Source organism: Pseudorca crassidens, chromosome 2, assembly GCF_039906515.1.
Source record: "Pseudorca crassidens isolate mPseCra1 chromosome 2, mPseCra1.hap1, whole genome shotgun sequence".
In the NCBI taxonomy this organism is placed as follows: Eukaryota; Metazoa; Chordata; class Mammalia; order Artiodactyla; family Delphinidae; genus Pseudorca; species Pseudorca crassidens.
In genome coordinates, this window is record NC_090297.1 from 143,738,199 (window position 1) to 143,763,896 (window position 25,698).

At 37.8% G+C, this 25,698-nt stretch overlaps 1 protein-coding gene and 1 pseudogene across 5 annotated transcripts in view; one reads left to right on the plus strand and one right to left on the minus strand.

Annotated features, from left to right (window-relative positions):
- Positions 1-25,698, minus strand: part of RPS6KC1 (ribosomal protein S6 kinase C1) — a 221,614-nt gene that overhangs the window by 166,640 nt on the left and 29,276 nt on the right. For all 5 annotated transcript variants that reach the window (XM_067728978.1, XM_067728975.1, XM_067728976.1 and 2 more), the window contains exons 2-3: positions 22,220-22,255; positions 15,717-15,837 (exon numbers count right to left, since the gene is read on the minus strand). In XM_067728978.1, coding sequence (XP_067585079.1) covers positions 15,717-15,837; positions 22,220-22,255 — 157 coding nt within the window. The remainder of the gene's footprint in view (positions 1-15,716; positions 15,838-22,219; positions 22,256-25,698) is intronic.
- Positions 14,751-15,516, plus strand: LOC137219835 (NADH dehydrogenase [ubiquinone] flavoprotein 2, mitochondrial-like; annotated as a pseudogene).

A 25,698-nucleotide genomic window follows, 5' to 3' on the forward strand; every position in this document is an offset into this window, starting at 1 on the left:
TCATCTGTGTGACCCTAAATTTTCGTCATATACTTCAACCAAAACCACCACCACAGACTGAATCCAAAAGCAGATACAAGAATCAGCTGTTGGGACTTCCCTGGTGGGGCAGTGGTTAAGAATCCGCCTGCCAAGGTAGGGGACATGGGTTTGAGCCCTGGTCCGGGGAGATCCCACATGCCACAGAGCAACTAAGCCCATGCACCACAACTACTGAACCTGCGCTCTAGAGCCCGCAAGCCACAACTACTGAAACCCTAAAGCGCGCCTAAAGCCCGTGCTCCGCAGCAAGAGTAGCCACAGCGATGAGAAGCCCACACACCGCAACGAAGAGTAGCCCCTGCTCGCCGCAACTAGAGAAAGCCCGCACAGCAAAGAAGACCCAACGCACCAAAAATAAATAAATAAAATAAATAAATTTATTAAAAAAAAATAATCAGCTGTCTTCTTTTAATACAGGCATTGGAGGTTTACAAAAGTAAACTAATAGTACTCCTCTAGTTTTTTTGCTTTGGAAAAATCATTTTTCATAAAAATATTAACATGTTAAGTGTGTTTTTATTCTTAATTTAGTACAATAATATTTTTAAACTTCTAGTATGGTAAATATTGAGAGATATAACCAAATACAATCTTCAAGCTTCAATAATTTTTAAGAGTGTAAAGGAGACTTCTGAAGCCAAAGCGTCTGATAATCTGATAAATATCTCCTGTGTAGACATGAGAATAGATGTGTAGTAAAATTTACCAAAAACAGGAAAAGGTATATTCCAAATTGTCCTCCCCAACCTGGTCAAATTTCTACTCTTCCTGTATCTATTTCCCCATAGTAGCTATAATCAAACTTTTAAATTTCTGCCATGAGACTTTTTTTTGCGGGGGGGCTGCATTGGGTCTTTGCTGCTTGTGTGCGGGCTTTCTCTAGTTGCGGCGAGCAGGGGATACTCTTCATTGTGGTGTGCGGGCTTCTCATCGCAGTGACTTCTCTTGTTGCAGAGCACGGGCTCTAGGTGCGAGGGCTTCAGTAATTGTAGCACACAGGCTCAGTAGTTGTGGCTCGCGGGCTCTAGAGGGTAGGCTCAGTAGTTGTGGCTCATGGGCTTAGTTGCTCCACTGCATGTGGGATCTTACCACACCAGGGCTCAAACCTGTGTCCCCTGCCATTGGCAGACGGATTCTTAACCACTATGCCACCAGGGAAGCCCGTGACTGACTTTTAATATCATTGCCTATAACTACTCCAATTCTTAAATCTTCACTCATTTTCTTTTTGCTAAATTTATTTTTCAAGCATTTATATGTTAGGCATGGTCCTACATGCTGAAGATATATCCATAAGTAAGAATAAAGCAGTCTCTAAACAACACAGCTTAGAGTTGAAAGGGGGAGGAAAAGACAGTTAAGTACAACATGAGGGAGGTTTCTTTACTTTCAGAATACAAAAGAAAAAAAACTTTTTGATGTGGATTTAGAAGTATGATTCTTAAAACTCCTCAGATTAGTCTATTTTTAAATTATTTGCATCTTCATAATAAAAGTAGAGTGTCACAAGATTTAAAAACTTGACAGTAAGAATGCCACATCCTAAAGCACTTCTGGATCATGATGCTCACTTCAACTATGAGACTCTAAGTTTCTTAGAAGACAGAGATTGAGTCATTGTATCCACAGTGCTTATTTCTAAAATGTTTCTTGAATTAAATGTGCCCATAAAATTTCCAGATAATTAAGAGCTAAACTGAAATTTATCAGAGAAGACTCTATTAATAACAGATTTGTGGCATGTAACCAGCTGCAACTTTAATCAGGACAGGTGTCAAGAAAAAACGTAGGGAACCATAGATCTTGGATAGTAACTATGAACAAAAGGCAACAGAAATGTGGAGCACCAACGGAATATCTGGACTCAAAGGCCAAAAGCAAGCAGTCAAAGGTTAATAGCCTATGATAACAAAGAGTCTGTGGATCCTCCTAATGCTTAATAGGAGAACGGAATGAATGGATGGACCCATCAGGACTAATGGTTCTATTGCTAGTGACCAGCTGCCCACATCCCTCAATTGTTTTTCACCTTTTTAATTATGCATCCAAGATACTTCTTGCTATTACTTATATTTCAAAATATCACTATATATCATAAATTGTTAATATTTAGTATTTATTAAAATTAAATAATTGTAGCAAGAAGCTTTCGATGACCACTTTATCCTGGCATAAATGCCACTGATGTTGCTATACTATATGATTCTCTGCATCTTGTGCCCAGATCTCAAGGAGCTGTTAAAACGTGCTGAATATCCTGAGGAAGCAGGTGTGAAGCTCAGTTAGTACTGTGGTCCTGCAATCAAATCAGAACGAAGAAATCCCTGTGCCACATGGACTCTTAGCCAATGGAGACAAGATAACATCAGATCATCCAGAATTCTTCTAAAATGAAAGATAGACAGTAGGGTTCAGTCAAGAGATCAAAACCACACAGTAATTGGAAGAGGAAAAGTTTAATATAAAGAATTATTAACCATGACAATGGAAAAATGAAACTCTAAAGTGAAAAGAGAACTCTAAAGAATACCCCAGGGTACCCAAGGAAGAAAAAAATTGGAAGGGGAAAGCCCTCCCCAAGGTTAGGACCCAGATCTTCTTGGAAAAGGTATGGTTAGAGCCACTGGATGGGGGAGACATTTGCTGGGTTTCCCGGGCCAGAACTGGTCCACAGTTGCCAGGAAAGACCCCTGCAGGCTTCAGAAGGGACAAGTCTGGCGGGTGGGCAACGAGAGAGTCACAGTGCTGGGAGCCCACTCACAAGCAAGGTAATGCAAGGCCTGGGAGACACAGTGGCAGTGTCGGGAAGGCCACAGGAAATGACTTTCTGAAGTGATAAAGGCAGGCCAAAGCTGTCAGACATGCATGGAGAAGGAGAGGGGCATCAAGAATCTGTTCACCTGCAGGGCAACAAGGCCTTAGGTCTACAGTGTCCCTGTCAGGAGGGGTACAGGGTGCTAGCAGGCTGAAGCTGAGAGGCAGGTACACAGAGGAAGTCAGAGAGTCTGAAGCCCATTCTCCAATAGGTCTGGGGGACCTTGGTGTGCTTAGCTAGATGGCCATCAATTGGCTGGGGCTGCAAGCTTATCAGGAGCCTGAGCTCTAGGTATACAGCTGAGGCAGATGCCTCTGGCAACGGTGCAACAAAAGCAAAATGAAAAACAAAGCCCATAGAACACTGGAAAGAAGAAGAAAAGACCTCACCCTCCCACAATGCCCCTCCCGTGTCCTCTACTGTGAAGCTTAACTGCATACTCACTGTAAAGGAAAATGCTTACAGAGTCCAACCCATTAATGCAGAACGGGAAATGAAAGAAGGGACCTGAAGGGGAACTCCCTGGAGGTCCAGTGGTAAGGACTCTGCGCTTTTACTGCCGAGGGCACGGGTTCAAACCCTGGTTGGGGAACTAAAAACCTGCAAGCCTCGCAGCATGGCCAAAAAAAAAAAAAAAAAAAAAAAAGAAGGGATCTGAAGCTAAGAGGCAATAAATGGATAATTGGCACGGCTTCTTAAAACCAAGAAGCACCAATGTAAGAGCCCCAGGAATTCCACAGTGATCCTGAAAGGCAGCAATTTCCCCAATGTTGATGAGAAATATAGTTGGTATCAGAACATACTCTCTAAAGCCATTATACGAAGATCAACATGGTATAGAAACAGGAATTAATGTAAGAATAGACAAATAAATGCCACAAAAGAAAAAATCCTTTAATTCATGGCAACGCATATGAAAAGTATAACAAAGATTTCACTAGGAAAAATATGGATTATTTAATAAATAATCTTATAACAGACACCTAACCATCTGAAAGAACAGTAAAATGGAGTGTCATCTGATATCCCATTCAAATATAAATTCCACATGGATATTAAAAAGAACTTTTTAAGCTATAAAAATCATCTTACAAGCAAATGTAGGTATGGGAGACCTTTCTAATCAGGACCAAAACTGCAAAATCTTGGCAGGGAGGTTAGTGGAGGGGCATGCAAGAATAGAACTGAAGGGCTTCCCTGGTGGTGCAGTGGTTGAGAGTCCGCCTGCCGATGCAGGGGACACGGGTTCGTGCCCCGGTCCGGGAAGATCCCACATGCCGCGGAGCGGCTGGGCCCGTGAGCCATGGCCACTGAGCCTGCGCGTCCGGAGCCTGTGCTCCGCAACGGGAGAGGCCACAACAGTGAGAGGCCCGCGTACAGCAAAAAAAAAAAAAAAAAAAAGAATAGAACTGAACATATAAAAATTTGTTTGGCAAAAGCTATCATAAACAACTCTGAAATATGTATATGTACGTGAATATAAAAATATATGTGTACATATACATGTATATATGCAGGTTTGTATATGAATGGAAGTATGTATTATGTATGCACTGTAATATGTATGTACATAAATGCATTGTGTTTCCCAACTATAGCAGCTGGAAGAGCCTAAAAGCAAGCTACCATGAGCTTATCTACTGCCCAGGCAGTTGTCTCTTTCGTCTCTGGGGCAGCCAGAGTCCAGTCAAAAAATGGAATCCACACAGCAATTTGAACAGGAAAAGTCTTGCAAAGAATTATTAACTATTTACACAAGATTAACTACTAAGAAGGAATAAAAGAGAACTATAAGGAATATCCTAGGGTGGAGAGAGAAAACCAAAGGCAGTACTTGTAAGGGGCGCCTCGTCCCCAAGGCTGGACTTCAGATCTCATGGAGACTGTGGCTGCAGCACACTGGGTAAGAGGAGTTAGCTGGGCTGCCCGAGCCACACCTGTTCCATAGTAGGAGGGCCAAAGTCGGTGCGCAAGGAACTGCAGGCTGGAACTGACAAACAAGAAATTTTGCTGTGGTGTCAGCAGGCCAAGGGTGGAAGGCAGGAAGCCCCAGATAGGAACCGGCAACAAAATTTGCTAGAGGATGAGCACACTGGGCAGCCCACACACGCACATGCCACTGGCAACACAGCAAGCAGGAACAGAAGTACACCCAAACCGTATCTCCCGCAGGGTCCCTCCAATACCCTCTGCAGATTAAGTTTATACATGCCAGTTGGAACAGTAGGTCCAATAAGGCAATAAAAGGTTGATTTGGAGCTAAAATGCAATAAATTGATAACTAACATAGTTTCTAAAATCATTCCCCACAAAAAGCAACCAGGGCTCTGTGAAAAGACGGCTGATTCCAGGGCTGGAGCATAATAAATTCAAGATGAGCAATGAACATCTTCTTATGCCTAAAAGTAAGAAGTACTTTAAAAAAAAAAATTTGATAGGAAGAAGTTACAAGGACAGAAAAGCCAGAGTAAAAGGTCTCCTACTGGTCAAAACTAGGACAATTTGAGCATCAAAATAATTAAGTACATTAATGAATTCTAAACTATTAGGGGGAAAAAATAGGTATATGTGTCCAAATAAATAATGGATAGATGGATAAATATACAGACAGATACAATACACAGACATATAGTTGTATAGACAGATAAACAGATACAAGTAAAAAGAAGAATAGTTAACAAAGATACACAGATAAAGTGAGAAGGGAGGATAATCATTAATGTGGAAGGGGTGCTGGAACTGGAAAAATCATTATTTTGTAGCCATCATGCAAACACTGGTTCATGCAAGAATCAATGGATGCTAAATCTAAGAGGCAATTTTGTAGAAGAGCAGGATATATTCATGATCTTAAAAGTTTTGGAAGAAAGGAAGGAAGAAGGAAGGGAGAGAGGGATGGAGACATGGAGGGAGGGAGGAAGGTGAATATATGCGATAGTCTAAAAAATGACCCCAAAGATACCAGGCCCAAATTCCTGGAACTTGTAGATGATATGTTATTTGGACAAAGAGTCTTTGCACTTTTGATTAAGGATCTTGAGATTATCCTGAATTATCAGGGTGGGCACTAAATGCCATCACAAATGTTCTTATAAGAGAGAAACAGAGAGAGATTTCACAGAGAAGGCAATATGAAGATGAAGCAGACAGAGGTTTGAAGATGAGGGCTTTGAAGATTGACAAGATGCTGGCACAAGCCAAGGGACACACCCAGTCACCAAAAACTGAAAGAGGCAAGGAACATATTCTTCCCTAGAGGCTCTAGGCCCTGCTGACGCCTTGATTTCTGCCCAAAGATACTTATTTCAGACTTCTGGCCCCCAGAACTGCAAGAAAATAAAGTTCTATTGTTTTAAGCCACCACAAAAACAATCCTTCCTTTAATTTCTCTCTCCTCTCACATTTTACTAAAAGCAGCAAGAAGAAACCACACCATACTTATAAACACTCTGGTTGGAAATCTCCTTAGCTACATTACCCTCTTCTTTGGTACATTTTCTACTTTCCAAATAACTGTATGCAACCATGTGGCTAGACTTTCTGCAACTACATAAGAAGGATCCACTACCTTCCTCTAATTTCCAGTAACAGTTACCTGATTTTCCTGCAAACCCTCACCTGCAGTCTTATCAACGACCGTGAGGCTTCTATGAATAGCTTCTTCAGGACACTTCAGGCCCTCACACTCTCCTCAAAGCCCATGGCTCATTCCAAAGCCACTTTCCACATTTTTTGGTTTTTGTCATAACAGCACTCTACTTACAGGTTAAAAAAAAAAAAATCTATTAAGTAGTCATTGCTATGTAACAAACTACCCCCAAACTTAGCAGCCTACAACAATAAACATTAGTATCTCACACAACCTCTGATAGTTAGGAATCCAAAAGTGGCTTGGCTGGATGGTTCTAGCTCAAGGTCTCTCATGAGGCTGCAGTCAAGCTGTCAGTCAGTGTTGCAATCATCTCAAAGTTCTACAGGAACTGGAGAATCTGCATCTAAGTTCATTCACATGGTTGTGCCAGGTGTCAGATGCCTGCAGGGTGTTGGCTGTTGCCCCCTGTTCCTCTCCATGGGGGCCTCCTCATAGGCTGCATGAGTGTCCTTACAATATGAAAGCTGGTAAACCTCAGAGCAAGTAATGAGAGAGAGGGAGGGAACATCCCCAAGAGAGAAGCCATGGCCTTTACAACCTAATCTCAGAAATGACATACTGTCACTTTTCCTTATGCTACTGGTCCCAAAGACCAATCCCTGGGAAGAGAAGACACCAATGTGTAACTAGCAGGAGAGGAGGATTACAGGTGGCCATCTTGGAGACTGTCTACCACAAAAGGCACGGTCCAAATATTTAGCAAACTAGCATGCAGCATGAATTTGACTTACCTATGTAGTATAAGAAAAAAAGACTCTATTAAAACTACATTGTCCTAAATGTAAGGCCAGACACTATCAAACTCTTAGAGGAAAACACAGGAAGAACACTCTTTGACATAAATCACAGTAAGATCCTTTTTGACCCACCTCCTAGAGAAATGGAAATAAAAACAAACAAATGGGACTTAATGAAACTTAAAAGCTTTTGCACAGCAAAGGAAACCATAAACAAGACCAAAAGACAACCCTCAGAATGGGAGAAAATATTTGTAAATGAAGCAACGACAAAGGATTAATCTCCAGAATATACAAGCAGCTCATGCAGCTCAATAACAAAAAAACAAACAACCCAATCCAAAAATGGGCAGAAGACCTAAATAGACATTTCTCCAAAGAAGATATACAGACTGCCAACAAACACATGAAAGAATGCTCAACATCATTAATCATTAGAGAAATGTAAATCAAAACTACAATGAGATATCATCTCACACCAGTCAGAATGGCCATCATCAAAAAATCTAGAAACAATAAATGCTCGAGAGGGTGTGGAGAAAAGGGAACTCTCCAACACTTTTGATAATCACCATTCTAATGAGCATGAGGGGGTACCTAACTGTGATTTTGATTTGCATTTCCCTAATAATTAGTGATGTTGAACATCTTTTATGTTCCTGTTGGACATCTGTATGTCTTTGGAAAAAGATCTATTCAGACTTTCTGCCCATTTTTTAATCAGGGTGTTTGGTTTTCTTTGTTGTTGAGTTGTATGAGTTCTTTATATATTTTGGATATTAACCCTTTATCAGATATACGATTCGCAAGTACCTTCTCCCACTTAGTAAGTTGTATTTTCATTCTGTTAATGGTTTCATTTGCTGTGCTGAAGCTTTTTAGTTTGATGTCATCCCATTTATTTTTGCCTTTATTTCCTTTGCCTGAGGAGACATATCCAAAAAGTTATTGCTAAGACTAATATCAAAGAGAGTACTGCCTATGCTTTCTTCTAGGAATTTTATGCTTTCAGATCTGACATTCAAATCTTTAATCCATTTTGAGTTAATTTCTGTGTATGGTATAAAGTAGTGGTCTAGTTTCATTCTTTTGCATGTGTCTATCTACTTTTCCCAACACCATTTATTGAAGCGACTTTCCTTTCTCCACTGTACTTTCTTGGCTACTTCGTTGTAATTAGTTATCCATATATGTCTGGGTTTATTTCTGGGCTCTCAATTCTGTCCCATTGATCTGTGTGCCTGTTTTCTGCCAATAACATGCTATTTTGATTAGTACAGCTTTGTAGTATAATTTGAAATCAGGGAGTGTGATATCTCCAGCTTTGTTCATTTTTCTCAGGATTATTTTGGCTGTTCTGGGTCTTTTGTGATTCCATACAAATTTTAGGATTTTTTGTTCAATTTCTGTGAAAAATGTTGAGATTTTGACAGTGATCGCATTGAATCTGTAGATTGCTTTAGGTAATATGGACACTTTAACAATGTTAATTCTTCCAATCCATGAACATGGGATACCTTTCCATTACTTTGTGTCTTCTTCAATTTCTTTCAACAATGCCTTACAGTTCTCAGCGTACAAATCTGTCACCTCCTTGGTTAAGTTTATTCCTAGGTATTTTATTCTTTTTGTTGGGATTACAAATGGGACTGTTTTCTTAATTTCTCTTTCTGCTAGTTAATTGTTAGGGTATAAAAATGCAACAGAGTTTTGTACTTTTATTCCCTACCCTGCAAATTTACTGTATTCGTTTAATATTTCTAATAGTTTTTTGGTGAAATCTTTAGGGGTTTCTATATATAAAATCATGTCATCTGCAAATAGTGACAGTTTTACTTCCTCCTTTCCCATCTGGATGGCTTTTATTTCTTTTTCTTGCCTAACTGCTCTGGGTAGGACTTCCAATACTATGTTGAATAAGAGTGGCAACAGCAGGCATCCTGATCCCACTGATAGAAGAATACCTTTCAGTTTTTCACCACTGAATATGATGGTAGCTATGAGTTTGTCATATATGGCCTTTATTATGTTTAGATACGTTTATGTTTAGGTACATTTCTTCTGTACCCATTTTATTTTATTGAAAGTTTTTATCATAAATGGATATTGAAAACTGTCAAATGCTTTTTCTGCATCTATCGAAATGATCATATGATTTTTATCCTTCATTTCATTAATGTGGTGTAGAACGTTAATTGATTTGCAGACACTGAACCATCCTTGCATCCCTGGAAGGAATGTCACTTGATCTTGGTGTATTATCCTTTTAATGTATTGTTGTATTCAATTTGTTTAATATTTTGTTGAAGATTTTTGCATCTATGCTCATCAGAGATACTGGCCTGTAATTTTCTCTTTTGTGTGTTGTCCTTATCTGGCTTTGGTATCAGGGTAATGTTGGCCTCATAAAATGTGTTAAGAACCATTCCCTTGTTTTCAATATATTTGGAAGGGTTTGAGAAGGACAGGTATTAAATCTTCTTCGAATGTTTCACAGAATTCACCAGTGAAGCCATCTGGTCCTGGACTTCTGTTTTTTTTGGGAGGTTTTTGGTTACTGTTTCAATCTCTTTACTAGTAATCAGTCTATTCAGATTTTATATTTCTTCATGTTTCAGACTTGAAAGCTTGTATCTAAGAACTTATCCAATTCTTACAGGCTGTCCAATTTGCTGGCATATTTGTTCATATCAGTCTCTTATATAATCCTTTGTATTTCAGTGTAACTTCACCTCTTTCATTTCCGATTTTATTTATTTGAGCCTTCTCTTTTTTCTTAGTGAGTCTAGCTAAAGGTTTGTCAATTTTGTTTACCTTTTCAAAGAACCAGCTCTTAGTTTCACTGATCTTTTCTTTCATTTAATTCTTTATTTCATTTATTTCCACTCTGATTTTTATTACATTCTTCCTTCTACTGACTTTGTGCTTCATTTGTTCTTTTCTTCTAGTTCCTTTAGCTGTAAGGTTAGATTATTTGAGATTCTTCTTGTTTCCTGAAGTAGGCCTATACTGCTATAAACTTCTGTTTTAGAACTGCTTTTGCTGCATCCCACAGATTCTGGTACATCTTATTTTCATGTCTTTTTTTGATTCCTTCATTGACCAATAGCTGTTCAGCAGCATGTTGTTTAGTCTCCATATATTTGTGACCTCTTCCAGCCTTCTTGTAGTTGATCAGTCTTCTTAAAGAGACTTGATATTTGTCCCAACATATGGTCTATCCTTGAGAACACTCCATGTGCACTTGAGAAAAATGTGTATTCTGTTGCTTTTGGATGGAATGTTCTGTATATGTCTATTTAATAAGTCTAGTCTAATGTTTCATTTAAGGCCAATGTTTCCTTGTTGACTTTCTGTCTGGATGATCTATCCATTGATGTAAGTGGGGTGTTAAAGTCCCCTACTATTATTATGTTGCTGTCAGTTTCTCCCTTTACGACTGTTACATAATTGCTTTATATATTTTGGTGCTATGTTAGATGTATATATTATTAGTAAATGTCATGTCTTCTTGACAGACTGTTCCCTTTACCATTATATAATGACCATCTTTGTCTCGTTAGTTTTTTGACTTGAAGTCTATTTTTGTCTAAGTATGGCTACACCTGCTTTCTTTTGGCTGCCATTTGCTTGGAGTATCATCTTCCATCTCTTTACAGTGAGCCTGTATTTGTCTTTAGAGCTGAGTATCCCAGAGGCCACAAATAGTTGGGTCTTATTTTTTAATCCATCTGGTCACTGTTTCTTTTGATTGAATTCAATCCATTTACATTTTGGATGATTAGTGACATATGAAGACTTAGTACTGCCATTTATTTATCATTTTCTGGTTGCTCTCTATCTTCATTGTTTTTTTTTTTCTTGTGTTTGTGTCTGCCATTTTAATTTGGTGTTCTTGGGGGGGGGGGGTTAAGATTTTTTTATTTTTAATATTTATTTATTTGGTTGCAGCTCACCGGCTCCTTAGTTGTGGCATGAATGTGGGATCTAGTTCCCTGACCAGGGATCGAACCCAGGCCCCATGCATTGGGAGTGCAGAATCTTATCCACTGCAACACCAGAGCAGTCCCAGTTTGGTGTTTTTCTGTGATGTTTTGCTCAGTTTTCTCTTTTTTATGTTTCATGTTTCTGCTCTAGATTTTTTGTTTTGTGGTTATCATAAGGTTTGTATAAAACATCTCATAGATAAGATAGTCCTTTTTATGCTGATAGTATCATATCTTCATTTGCCTATACAGTTCCATCCTTTCCCTCTTCCCGTTTTATGTTTCTTTTTTCCCCTTTTATGTTTTTGTTGTCACATATTATCCATTATGTTGTGAGTTAATTACCAAGTTGAAGTAGCTAGTTATTTTTAATGCTTTTTTTCCCTTTAATCTTTATGTCACAATTGTGTTTAACAACCTATTCTGCCACAGAGCTGTACTTTCTGATTCTATCTATTTATCACCTTACTCGAAGTTTTGTGTACTTTTGCCTTTCCATTTCAGGTAGAAGAGCTCCTTTCAACATTTCTTATAAGACAGGTATAATGGTGATAAATTGCCTTAGCTTTTGTTTGTGTGGGCAAGCCTTTATTTCTCCTTCATATGAAGGACGACTTTGCCAGATAAGACTATTCTTGGCTGACATTTTTTATCTTTCAGTATTCTGAGTATGTCATCACACTCTCTCCCAGACAATAGAGTTTCTGATGAGAAATCTGCTGAAAGCCCAATGGGGGGGTACCTTTGCAGGTTACTATCTTTTTTCCCTTGGCTGCCTTTAAAATTCTTTCCTTATCATTGACTTTTGACAGTGCATCAGCGGGATCACATGCCCTGCTGCATGGTCCCCTGTGGCTGCAGGTGCCATTGCAGCTGGAAGGCCAGAGTCATGTGCGCTGCCTCCACTGCTGTTACCGCATTCTCTGGGGCTGTGGACTCAGTCACCATGGCCAGGGGCTGGAGTTGCAGGTACCACCTCCACTGTTCCCCTGGTTCCACCTCCTCTATGTGCTCAGTCCAGTCACCTTCAGATGTAAAAATGTGTGGATCTCTTCAGCATCCTGTTCTGTTAGGCAAAGGAAACTTTGTTGAGTTGTTTTACTAGTTATAGACTGAAGGGGAAAGAAGCGATCATCTCATGCTATCATGATCCTGACGCTGCTCTCCAGGAAACTACTGCTTTTTATTGAACATTCTTCTATTAGCTTTGTTTTGTGCTTTGTTTTTCAATTTTCTTAGGTATACCTGCATTACTTTGACTTCTAAAGTTATTCCAATGTATAAAGAATACTGATGTTAAAATTATTTGAAAACAATAATGCAATATGCAACAAAAGTCACAGAAATATGCATACCCTTTGACCAAGCAATTTTGCTCCCAGGAATTTATCCTAATTAAATAATTGCACATCTGCATTACAGTGTACAAATAAGAATATTAAGCAGTGTTGTTTATAATACCAAAAAGCTAAAAATAATATATGAGTAAAAGGTTGGTTAATAAATCATGGTATATACAAAAACTGAAATACTATGCATCTATTAAAATTAATAATGTAGATTCTTTTATTGATACGAAAAGACAATCACAATATACCACTGTATGAAAAAGAGGTTTCAAGACTACATTTAGCAAGACTTCAATTTTGAAGTTTAAATGTACAGAAAGATAAAGAAGCATGTGCATACTCATATGTACACACAAGCACAAGCACACACAGACACACACACACAGAGTCTAAAAATTATGCTAAAATGTTACACCATCTAGGAAATGGTATTAAGGTTGAATTTTTATTTTAAGTAGTTTTCTGTATCATCTGAGTTATTTGCATATGGTACTTTATAACCTGAAAAAAAAAACTGTCTAGTTTGAAAAATAACGTCCATATACTTTGACTCTATAACTCCACATGCAGAAATTGATTTTTAAAAAATAACAGGATGGGACTTCCCTGGTGGAGCAGTGGCTAAGAATCTGCCCGCCAATGCAGGGGACATGGGTTCGAGCCCTGGTCCAGGAAGATTCCACATGCCATGAAGCAACTAAGCCCATGCTCCACAACTACTGAGTCTGCGCTCTAGAACCTGTGAGCCACAAGTATTGAGCCCACATGCCACAACTACTGAAGCCTGCATGCCTAGAGCCTGTGCTCCGCAACAAGAGAAGACGCCACAATGAGAACCCGTGCACTGCAACAAACAGTAGCCCCCACTCGCCACAACTAGAGAAAGCCAGCACGCAGCAATGAAGACTCAACACAGCCAAAAATTAATTAATTTTAAAATAAATAACAGGATGAATATAAAGCTGTCCATACAAGAAAATTTATGGTAAAGTTATAGAAAAAACAAGAAATAACATTCTGTACTCTGTTGGTCAAGGTCCAGTCAAGGGATTAAAAAACATATCAATTATTTTAACAAAGAGAATTTTTTTAACAAAGAGAATTTAATATAAAAAAAAGTAAACTAAGGGCTTTCCTGGTGGCGCAGTGGTTGAGAGTCCACCTGCCGATGCAGGGGACACGGGTTCGTGCCCTGGAGCGGCTGGGCCCGTGAGCCATGGTCGCTGAGCCTGCACGTCCGGAGCCTGTGCTCCGCAATGGAAGAGGCCACAACAGTGAGAGGCCCATGTACCGCAAAAAATAAAAGAAAAAGAAAAAGTAAACTAAGTAAGTGAAAACGAAGGCAAAAAAAGGAACACCAAAGTATCAAAATAACAGAAAATAACAAGTGTTGGCAAGGAGGAAGAGAAACTGGAACCGTTATGCACAGCTAGTGGAAATGTAAAATAGAGCAGCCACTAAGGAAAACAATATGATGGTTCCTCAGAAAATTAAAAATAAAATTACCATATGATCCAGTAATTCCACTTTCGGTATACACCCAAAAGAATTAAAAGCAGGAATTGAACTGATATGTGTACACCCATGTTCACAGCAGTATTATTTTTAATAGCCAAAGGGTAAAAGCAATCAAAGTGTTCACTGATGAATGAAAAAATAAACAAAATGGTGTCTACACACACAATGGACTATATTCAGACACAAGAAGGAAATTTTGACACATGCTATTGATACAACATAGGTGAATCTTGAGAAATTATGCTAAGTGAAATGAGCCAGTCACAAAAGGACAAATACTGTATGATTTCACTTATATGAGGTGTCGATCCACAGTTGGTTGAATCCATAGATGCAGAACCTGCAGATCCAGAGGGCTGACTACACAACACCATTTTATATAAGGGACTAGAGCATCCACAGATTCTGGTATCCACAGGGCGTCCTGGAACCAATCCCCCACAGACACCAAGGGACAACTGTATAAGAATAATTCAATGTCACCTCATGTTCCTACAGGGTTTTTCTATTTGCTTCATCGGTTAGAGTTTGAGTTGTTGTTCTGGTGCTGTTTTTTCATGAAAGAAAGGAGTAAATGCATTCTGAGTTAACAAAACCACAGCAAGAACATGAAAAAACAGGTGACCTGAAAGGTCTGCAGTTTGGCCTGCCATGTTCCTCTCCGTGGCACTCGGGCCCACGCGGCCTGCCTCACTGCCCAGTGGGGAAGACATATAAGGAATTTGCATAAGACAGCTGTGCAGAATGGAGCTGGAGGAGCCTTATTTGTACAGAGAGATACTCCTGAGAATAACCCAGATACTCCATTTGATTTCACACCAAAAAACTATAAGAGGATAGAGGCCATTGTAAAAAACTACCCAGGAGGGCATAAAGCAGCAGCTGTGCTTCCAGTCCTGGATTTAGCCCAAAGACAGAATGGATGGCTGCCCATCTCTGCTATGAACAAGGCTGCAGAAGTTTTATAAATACCTCTAATGAGAGTATAGCAACTTTTTATACAATGTATAATAGAAAGCCAGTTGAAAGTATCATATTCAAGTCTGCACTACTATACCTTGCATGCTTCGAAATTCTGACAGCATACTGGAGACTACTCAGAAAAAGCTTGGAATAAAGGTTGGGGAGACTACACCTGACAAATTTTTCACTCTTATAGAAGTGGAATGTTTAGGGGCCTGTGTAAATGCACCAATGATTCAAATAAATGACAACTACTATGAGGGTCTGACACTTAAGGATATTGAAGAAATTACTGATGAATCCAAAGCTGGCAAAATCCCAAAATCTGGGCCAAGGAGTGGACGATTCTCATGTGAGCCAGCCAGAGGTCTTACCTCTTTGACTGAACCACCTAAAGGCCTTGGCTTTGGTGTGCAAGCAGGCCTTTAATTTATATTCAATAGCAAATATGTCACTGGAGAAATAAAATAGGAATCTCCTATCTTAAAAAAAAAAAAAGAACATGAAAAAACAACTTCAATTGCTTGAGGCATGATAGGAATTATCTTAATAAGGGGCTTCTGACTTCATGGTACAGTGTTTCAGTGTTCAGTATATATACATAATTAGCTAATCATCACTTTTCAAAATCACAATTTCAAAATAATCACTTACCAAACACTATTCCTTTAGCAAATGGAGGAAACAATTCTGAACGTCGGAATAAGTTTTTGTGAATTTGCCATAGTTCTTTGTGTAGTTTCTTAAAGTCACTGTATCTCTTCCATACAATTATCTAAAGAGAGAAGATAATTAAATGTGTAACTCACAGTGAAACCACAGATATCTGAAAAACAAATAATCTTTTTATTCAAGTGCTCAAAATTGTCATGCAAAGGCAAACATATACGTTCTAACCAATATGGTTAACGGTCTAAAATTAACTAATAATATTTTATTTAAAAATATAAAGCAGCAATTCTTCCTCAAACTGTTCTGTTTGGGTTTTTAAATTTCATTTTAAACAAGTACTATTTTCTTCATACTAGAAAAATATCAACCTGGTACAAAAAAGGTTTACACTACATAAAATGTCACTTAACCCCTTCAAACATTAATTACTATTACCCTGGAAACGAGTTAGATGTCAAAATATACATTCATCTCAAAAACAGCATGTTTATAAACACAAAGTAGTTTAGACAATTTTTAAACATAAAAAACATACTCAGCACTTGCCTAAAAGAATAATCTGAAAAACACTGAAAAAAAATGGCTTTGTAGCAAATAGTTAACCTAAACTTTTGCATTTCATAAACCTCAATAAAAATAGTAACAAGATTTCTGGAGGCAAGGTAAATCCTGATCAGAATATCACTAAAATTAGGATATTTCAAAAAAACAAAATAACAATCATTTCGATTATACAACATGTAAAAGTTTACTTTCATTAGTTTAAATTATTGTCTAAACTTATTTAGATTAAATTAGAAAGAAAAAAACACTTAATAAAAAGAATTTGACACAGGGCCTTGATGTCGCTGATTCAGCCCCTCAGTTGCCACAAAATAGGGTAAAACTGAGTTTTTAATTCCATTACCGGTATATTGGGGCCTTTACTTCTGAAAAACCTAATTATTTCACTTCTAACAAACTCAATAGTGTAATGCTAATAAGCAAATCTTAGGCCAAAGAGGTAACCAACCAAGTGTGATTTAAGAGACTTGTCAAAAAATCTACTCCTGTATATAAGAAATTCTTCACTAAACTCTGCCATACTATCAAAAATTCTACCATGATTACTAAGTGTCTTGCTTTAATATAGGAGACTTGCTTTTAATCCTAGGAGACTAGTCAGACTATAATATGAATTAATTTAAACAAACTGCTTCCTCCTTATCCTTCCTTTTATTCATTTACTTGACAACAAAAATAGTCATCAAAACAAATATTTTCATGAGCCTACTTTATGCTAGGCACTGTGTTGGCACAAAGGATGAAGAAATGAGAAACAAAGTCCCTCCTTTAAAGAGTTCCCTGTCAAATTAGGAAGAATAAGCCAACACAATAACTACATCACAAGACAGCATGATAAATGCTTAAAACAGTAGCCCAAGCGTATTATGGAAGGAGCACCTACACAAAGTACTGACTTAGGTGGGCACACTGAAGGGACATAACAGCTAGAACAACAACAACAAAAAAAGACAGAGAGAGAGAAGTGGTTGGGAATGAAGTATTTAAAAGGAGAGTGAGATGTCAAATATAATTATTAAAATTTTTGCTTTTGCAAGTAGATAAATAGTAGTGTTATTCCCTAAGGTAAAGAGCAAAGGAGAAAACGCTGTTTTGAGATAAGAACGAAGTTCAATTTTAGACATATTTTATTTAGGTGCATGTGAGGCATTTAATTGGAGTTGTCCAATAGAAAAGACAGGTTTGGAGTTCAAGAGCAAAAACTAAACAAGAGGTATTAACTGGGGAGTCATCGGGAGAGAGGTGGTAATCACTCAGAAAACATTTCTCAGCATTTCTAACAAGATGAGGAATCTAACAACTGAATGACGGGGGTCAGGCAGAAGTAAAGAAGAAACCAAGCACAAAGTAAGTATTTAAGAAGCTCAGCTATGCCATGACACATGACACCTGGATGGAAGAAGAGATTTTATTTTAAATGGAAGTAAACAAGACAAATGCTGACAGCAGAAAATCAACAGTTCCAGTAAAAGACAGAGTAAGAGGAACTAACTGAGAGAGCCAAACCAACACTCGAAAAGTAAAAGGTCTCAGGACAGTGAGATTACAAGTGATTTTAATTTTCTTATCTTGCTTCTCTGTAGTTTCTAATTTTGATACATTAACATAATTTTGTCACGGGAAAATAGTGTTATTTTTATATTTTTTAAATAGATCAAATTATGGTCCTACCACACGTGCCAAGGGCTTAAGGGGGAAATGGGTGGTGGGCTCATGACAGTAATTTTTTTTTTTTTTTTTTTTTTTGTCGGTGTTAGGTCTTTGTTGCCATGCGAGGGCTTTCTCTAGTTGTGGCGAGTGGGGACTACCCTTCGTTGCGGTGCGCGGGCTTCTCACTGAGGTGGCTTCTCTTGTTGCAGAGCACGGGCTCTAGGTGCACGGGCTTCAGTAGTTGTAGCACGCAGGCTCAGTAGTTGTGGCACGCAGGCTCAGTAGTTGTGGCTCGCGGACTCTAGAGCGCAGGCTCAGTAGTTGTGGCACACGGGCTTAGTTGCTCTGTGGCACGTGGGATCTTCCCGGACCAGGGCTCGAACCCGTGCCTACGCTGGCAGGTGGATTCTTAACCACTGCGCCACCAGCGAAGTCCTCATGACAGTAATCTTACATAAGGGAAATGCAATCCTTAAAGCCATTATAAATGAGACACGAGAACTATTCAAAAGACTGAAGCTCATGGAAAGAATTAAATCTGCAGATAAAATTTATATTCTAGAGTCCGCCTGCCGATGCAGGGGATACGGGTTCGTGCCCTGGTCTGGGAAGATCCCACATACCACGGAGCGGCTGGGCCCGTGCGCCATGGCTGCTGAGCCTGCGCGTCCAGAGCCTGTACTCCGCAACAGGAGAGGCCACAACAGTGAGAGGCCCGCGTACCGCAAAAAAAAAAAAAAAAAATTTATATTCTAGTTAGGGTCATTTTCAGATAAAGTCAGAGTAACTTAAAGGGCAAAAGTCAGCAATTGAATCACAATAATAATAATAATACCATGGCATATAAACCAGCAGATAGTCTGTCATAGCAAAAATTAGAGAATCTGTGTTTCTTCACCATGCCCTAATTTATTCACTCATATATTCCTTATTCTGGACTCTAAGACTGTAGAAGTGAAATACCTAAGAGCAAATATAAACCCTCAAAAAAGGCAGGAAATCAAAGCATCCCCAAAATGTCACCATCTACTGCCTCCTTTTCTTCTTACTCCTTTTGAGCTTGGACATTTCTAGAAATCTTCAAAATGTAAATGTGAACAAAAGCACATGTCCATTACATCAGCAAGTATGGATGCCTATAACTGGACTATACAAAGTCCCAAAAGATACATGCAAAACATATTTTTTCTAATAATCAATTCTTTCCTATCAGGAAAAAAAAAAAGTTATATTAACAGCTATTACTCTGCAGAACCAACCCTGCAGAAATTTCCTATTTATTATAGTTACTCTGAATAAAATTCCTCAATTAAATATTAGTTCAGTGACAATCATAATAGACTACAAATTTAATAAAAGCTTAATTTTCATTAAAAACACTGCCTTAAATACTTTTTACATAAAACAAATGCTTTCTTTTCAGATAATTTCTCTTAACGATACCAAAAAAACTTTAGATCTTTTACAAAACCACTCAATTCAATTAACTTTGTCCTTTTTACTCTCATATAATATTTAAAACTAGCTGGATCATCTTTTCCTATAACATCACTACCATACTATCTGCTTACAGATTTTCTTTCCTTCCCTTTTGAAGAGCTTTTTCTTTCCCTTGACACATTTCCGAATGTGCTCAAATAGCTTTTCTAAAACTATTTTATTTATGAAATGACTTCAACGTTAGAGATTTCTGACATGATACATAGAAAGTTCTATTTTGATTCTCCCTTCCCACATTTCCCCAGTGAAATTTACTACCTAGAGAAAAACAGAGCTATAGGTTACTTTTTTTTTTAAAGGTGGGGGGAGGAGGGCACAACATCTCCATCTTTTTCTTTACCTTCTGCAAGTGTTCAGAGCAGTGGTCCCCAACCTTTTCGGCACCAGGGACCAGTTTCGTGGAAGACACTTTTTCCACGGACTGGGGGGGGAGGGAGGGGGAGGCATGGGGGGGGTTCATGCGGTAACTCGAGCAATGGGGAGCGGCAGATGAAGCTTTGCTCGCTCACCTGCCACTCACCTCCTGCTGTGCGGCCCAGTTCCTAACAGACCACGGATCAGTACCAGTCCGTGGCCCGGGGCATTGGGGACCCCTGCTCTAGAGAATCTACTGAACAAGAAGCCACATTAACTATTGCTGTCCCCCTTAAGATTCACCCATGCTGCTCTTAAATAAAAATTTAGAGGGAATTTTTAAAAGATAAAAAGAAAAAACTATCCTGGATAATTTTAAATTATTTACTCCATATGAGTGTTTTGGCATCCTTAGGAAGAAAACAGAGCTATCTGGTAGCATGCACCAAGGGGGGTGTGTGTGTGTGTATAAAAGAGCCAAATTTCTCCACTTTTATAAGGATACCATATTATTAGCCCTATACTTGCTTAGACAAGCAGTACATCTACTGATCTTCAATAGCACTTGTGAAGCATGACTAAATTCTAAGCAATAACTAAATGAATCTGTTAACAGAGAAAGAAAGTGAAAAAAAAGGAAATAGAAACAAATTCTAGGTGGTAAAATTCCTCTCCTAAATAAGAATTCCAATGTTTAAATGAAATACGTGGGAAACCAAAAAATGTTGCTATAACTTCAAGGTTATTTATACTTCAAGAAGCAAGCTAGACAGAAGACATTCTTTTCAAAATTTTATTCCATTTCTAACAAAGGACCATGCAATCATCTAACTAAAGGACACTTACAAGAGTTTTCTGATGAATGGTTCACCAACAGTTGTTATTATAAAAGAGATTTCCCCAAAAAAGGATTAAGGAAATGGCAGAGAGTATGTTCATGGATAGGTTGGTTCAGGATTCTCCCTGGAAAAGGGGAACATCAAGCTACAAACTACAGCACAGCAATCACAAACTACAGCACAGCAATCACTACAGCACAGAAACACAACCCATTTTCAATTCTAACAGAGTTGTAAATTTTCAAAAGCAGAATAGCCTGGTATTGACTATTAATTCAACATAATTAATAGAATTCTAAGGAATAGTTCATACTAATCAACTGACACTTAAGTAAAAACAGTACTTTATCAATCAAAGGTACAAGTTATTTTCACTGCCATTTTGAAAGGATAGAGATATATAGATACAGATCTAGACATAGATATAGATATAGCCTTTTCTTCCTAAATAACAATATTACAATATTCTCTTCCTGGCTATAGGTGGGGGGTGGGGTGAGATATCTTAAAACCCCTAAGGAAAAAGTATGAAATCATTTTAAAATGTGTCTTTTATTGAACTCTTTTTAAGAACAGGACAAAAACAAATATCAGATCAGATATAGCAAGTAACGGTAATATATAAAAGTTAAAATATTATCTAAATATGTGTCACAAATTCAAACCAACCGGCAGCAAACAATCAACTTAAATCTATGAATCAAGCTAGGTATGTACAGTAAGGAGTAGTGGGGCTTGTGGCTAAATAGATAGCATATAGCCCACCTGAAGACATTAAAATGCAATTAAAAAAATAACTTGCAGAATCAAGACTGCGAATTTACAACATCTGTTTTAAACACTTTAGTAGGAAGAAAAAAAATATATATATATATATGCTCTTCTAATCCTACTGTAAATAAGCAAGGACCAAAATGAAAGTAAATTTTAAAATGTTAAAAAAAAAAGCTAACTCCTCACAGTTAGGATTCCTAAAGGATATATAACAAGGATAAAGTAATTATAAATAGAGAATTCCACAGTTTTAAGCAAAAATATAACAAGCTGTTATTTCAGAAAGAGGGAAATAGTCTGTAAAAGAACTACAAAATTTTAAAAAGAAACATCTACACCCAAAGCAGTTTTCTAACATGCCAACTCAGTATAAAAATGAAAGTAAACGGAAACACATAATTTATTATTATGATCTTTAAAATTAGTACTAGTTACCAAATACTTTGTTTTTTTTTTTTTTTTTTAACCAAACAGGCATCATGATTTTGAAATAGGTAAAGAGGGGCCCTTAACTGATACTGAAATCTTATGAGTGGTAGTTATCAGAAAAATTATCACATTATAAACGGCACTATAATTCCTGAAATTCTTATTTATATAACTTAACACCTACTGAAACTTAACATGTATTTAATAGGTCTGAAATAAGATACTTCAGCTATTGTTTAATGAATTGCAGACAATCTCCAGATAAACATACAAATACAAAAACTGACATACAAATAATTGTTTCCTCAATAAAGCATTTAATTAAATTTTTGTCAAATACATAAAATAAAATTTTCATATGGATAAACATGTTACCTCCTGGACATCCTCTGGATTTCTTCGTGAAACAACCTAAAACAAAGCATACACATAAATCATTTCATTACTTTCAACAGAATTTGTATGAAAAATTCAATTTGCTTAAAGAAAAAGAAATACTATATCATATCACTTACACAGAAGTCAGTTATATAATAACTTCGGTATCTGAAACACATACTAAAAAATTAAGCAAAAAGGCAACTAAAATAAAGTCCACATGCTAAAGTTCATGTATTATTACATTCACAAGAGAATGCCTCATGCTTTCCCTCTTACTTGACATAATTCTAACAGCTTGTCTATCCCCCTTTCCAGCCTACATATAAATCAGAAGCATAAAAAGCAGCTGCACCTGGACAAAGTATACAAAAGGATAGCACTGCTTTTTTTCTTTTTTCTTTTTTTTAATTTTTCGTTTTTTGTCTTTTTTTCTGTATTATTTCTTACAACTGTATATGAATCTACAATTAGCTCAATAAAAATTTCAAGTTAAAAAAAAAACAGCAACCACAATGCTCCCATACACCACTATCTGTTAGAAGTAATCACTGACCTCCTACTGGTGAAGAAGAAAACAAAAGTAACCCATAAAAAATTATATACATCATCCTCATCCTTAAGGAGCTCCTGGCTGAAGGCATAAAACAGTAAACATGATAAGATGGCCATTCTGTAAGTACAGACTGAGATAGGAACAGGGATGCGGGTGCAAATAAAACAGACAGAAAAGGTCAGGGAAAACATCAAAGATGAAGGATGAGGGGGAGGAGAGGATTCCAGACACAAGAGAAGGAATGCTGGACAAGCTGGAATGCAAGGAGCTTTAGGGTCGCTTGCGAGCTGCATTTTACAGTTAAATTCAAATTTAAATTCCTAAGACTGACTGCATATTGGCCTTTAAGGTGTGATTGGCACCTGGCATCATCCCTTACTATCCTGCAAGGCCCTAGGACCTAACCCCATTACCTCTTGGACCCCCACCCCATCTTTCCACCCACACAGATCTCTTTTCCAGGAGGTCAAATTTATCAAGTGCATCCCCACCCCTACCTGAGGGCTACCATGCTCACTGTTCCCTTTGCCTGAAATGCTTTTCCCCTCAGTATTTTCATGGGTTGTTCCTTCATCTCTTTCAAATCTTTACCCAAATGTCAATTTCTCAGCAAGGACTTTTCTGTCCTTCCTATTTAAAATACAGCTCTACTCACACCTGGCATTCTCTATCCTTTTCCCCTGATTTATGGTTCTCAAAATATTATGCTATGTATTTTACTTGTTATCTATTTTGTAACCTGTGTGTAGGCAAGGACTTTTGTCTGTTTTGTTCACTGCTATACTCCCCTGGCCAGTAGTTGACTTGTGGTAAATATTCAGTAAATATTCAAGGATTAAATTTTAAGAATTATACACATCATTCGGGGACAAATAATCCTATCAATATTCCCTGAGCAAGCCAAAAAGTCTAACACCATTTACAAAAAGTCTAACAACATTTACAAAGAATTCCTCACAAAATTTACAAAAAAGAAGAAGGCTGGGTACTTAAATCATCAAACAGCATTGTAGAGTAGGAAAATCTCACATTAGATACATAATACCCTCTACGCAAATGTAAAAATCATGAATTTGATGCTACAGTATGTATTCTGCAGAAACAAACAAAAAGATACATCAAACATATTAAAATGGTTGCCTGTGGATGAGAGGGAAAAAGTCCTTGATGACTGGTGACAATGAACTGGGAGATTATGATCAACTCAACACTACTCCTGAGGTCCAAAACAAAAAGTATGCTATTTAAAGTCAGACAAACCTGGGTTCAAATTATAGTTGCTCCACTTACAGGTTTGGTCTCCTCTGTAAAATGAGGATAATACTCCCTAGGTTTGATCTCCTCTGTAAAATGGGGATAATAGTCCCAGCCTGGCCTGGCTGTAATTGACATCAAATACGAACAGAGCAAGAACTCCATAATTAAAAAGTCATCTCCCTCTCTCTCTTACTAGAGAATTTAACACAAGAATGCTAACAGAGGGACTTCCCTGGTGGCAGAGTGGTTAAGAATCTGCCTGACAATGCAGGGGACACGGATTCGAACCCTGGTCCGGGAAGATCCCACATGCCACGAAGCAACTAAGCCCGTACGCCCCAACTACTGAGCCTGCGCTCTAGAGCCTGTGAGCTGCAAATATTGAGCCTGTGTGCCACAACTACTGAAGCCCACACGCCTAGAGCCCGTGCTCCACAAGAAAAGCCACCACAATGAGAAGCCCACGCACCGCAACAAAGAGTACCCCCATTCGCTGCAACAAGAGAAACCCCGTGCGCAGCAATGAAGACCCAACACAGCCAAAAATAAATAAATAAATAAATTTATAAATAAATAAATTTAAAAAAAGAATGCCAACAGAAAAGGTTTTCAATTTCTTGCCACTCTATTCTCCAATTTTCAGGATATAAAATTTGGTGAAATCTCTTAGCAATTTTCATTAATTTAGAACAGTGCTGTCCAATAGTACTTTGTCTGATGATGGAAGGAAATGTTCCCTATCTGCACTGTTCAACACAGTAGCCTCTGGCCACATGCTTCTGTGTGGCTACTGAGCACTTGAAATATGGCTACTGCAACTGAAGAACTTAATTTTTAATTTTATTTCATTTAAATTAAATTTAAATAAAAGTAGCCACATACGGCTAATGGCTACCATACTAAACAACACAGATTTAAAGTAAGAGGTTAGAAAGGTAACTAACAACCATATATTATTCAAATACTGGATTTTAGCTATTACTTTCAAATTCCAACCCTCCCTGAAAAAACTTTCCAAAAGTTTTTGGAAACACACACACCTTTCCAAAAGTATGGTGTGTTTCACATAATTAAATGATTTAATTTTGCCTCCTATAATTTTTTCTTATATTTTTGTAAAATGTGGTAACGAGAAGAAAGTTAGAGATAATCAATCCACTAATATCCACCCACCAAAAATAATCAACATATGATCACTGGCAATAAGATTTATTCAGCTGTTCCTTACATTCTAAGATGTACCTTTCTGAAAATTTACTAATTTCCTTAATTTACAACTCAATCATTTTATAAATATACTAAAGTACCTTGCTATTTTAAATAATCTTTTTTTACACATGCAAATGATCTTTTTGTGACAAAAGAAATTATTTCCTGGTTTGGTATATGTATCAGAAGTATCACATTTTAGATTTTCCTCAAGTAAGCCATTCCAGAAATCAAATATATGTGTACTGCAATAAGCAAAAATACATTAGTAATCCCCTAATGATATCCACAATTTTAAAACCATTTCATCAGAAATAACCAATCTGATTATGATTCCTCACCCACACTCTTACTGGCTCACATACTTCTGCTGTGTGCTAGGGCTACGATGGTGAGCAAAAGAAAAGTCCCTGCCTTCACACCTCCCAGAGCTCACAGTCTGGTGGTGCGCAAG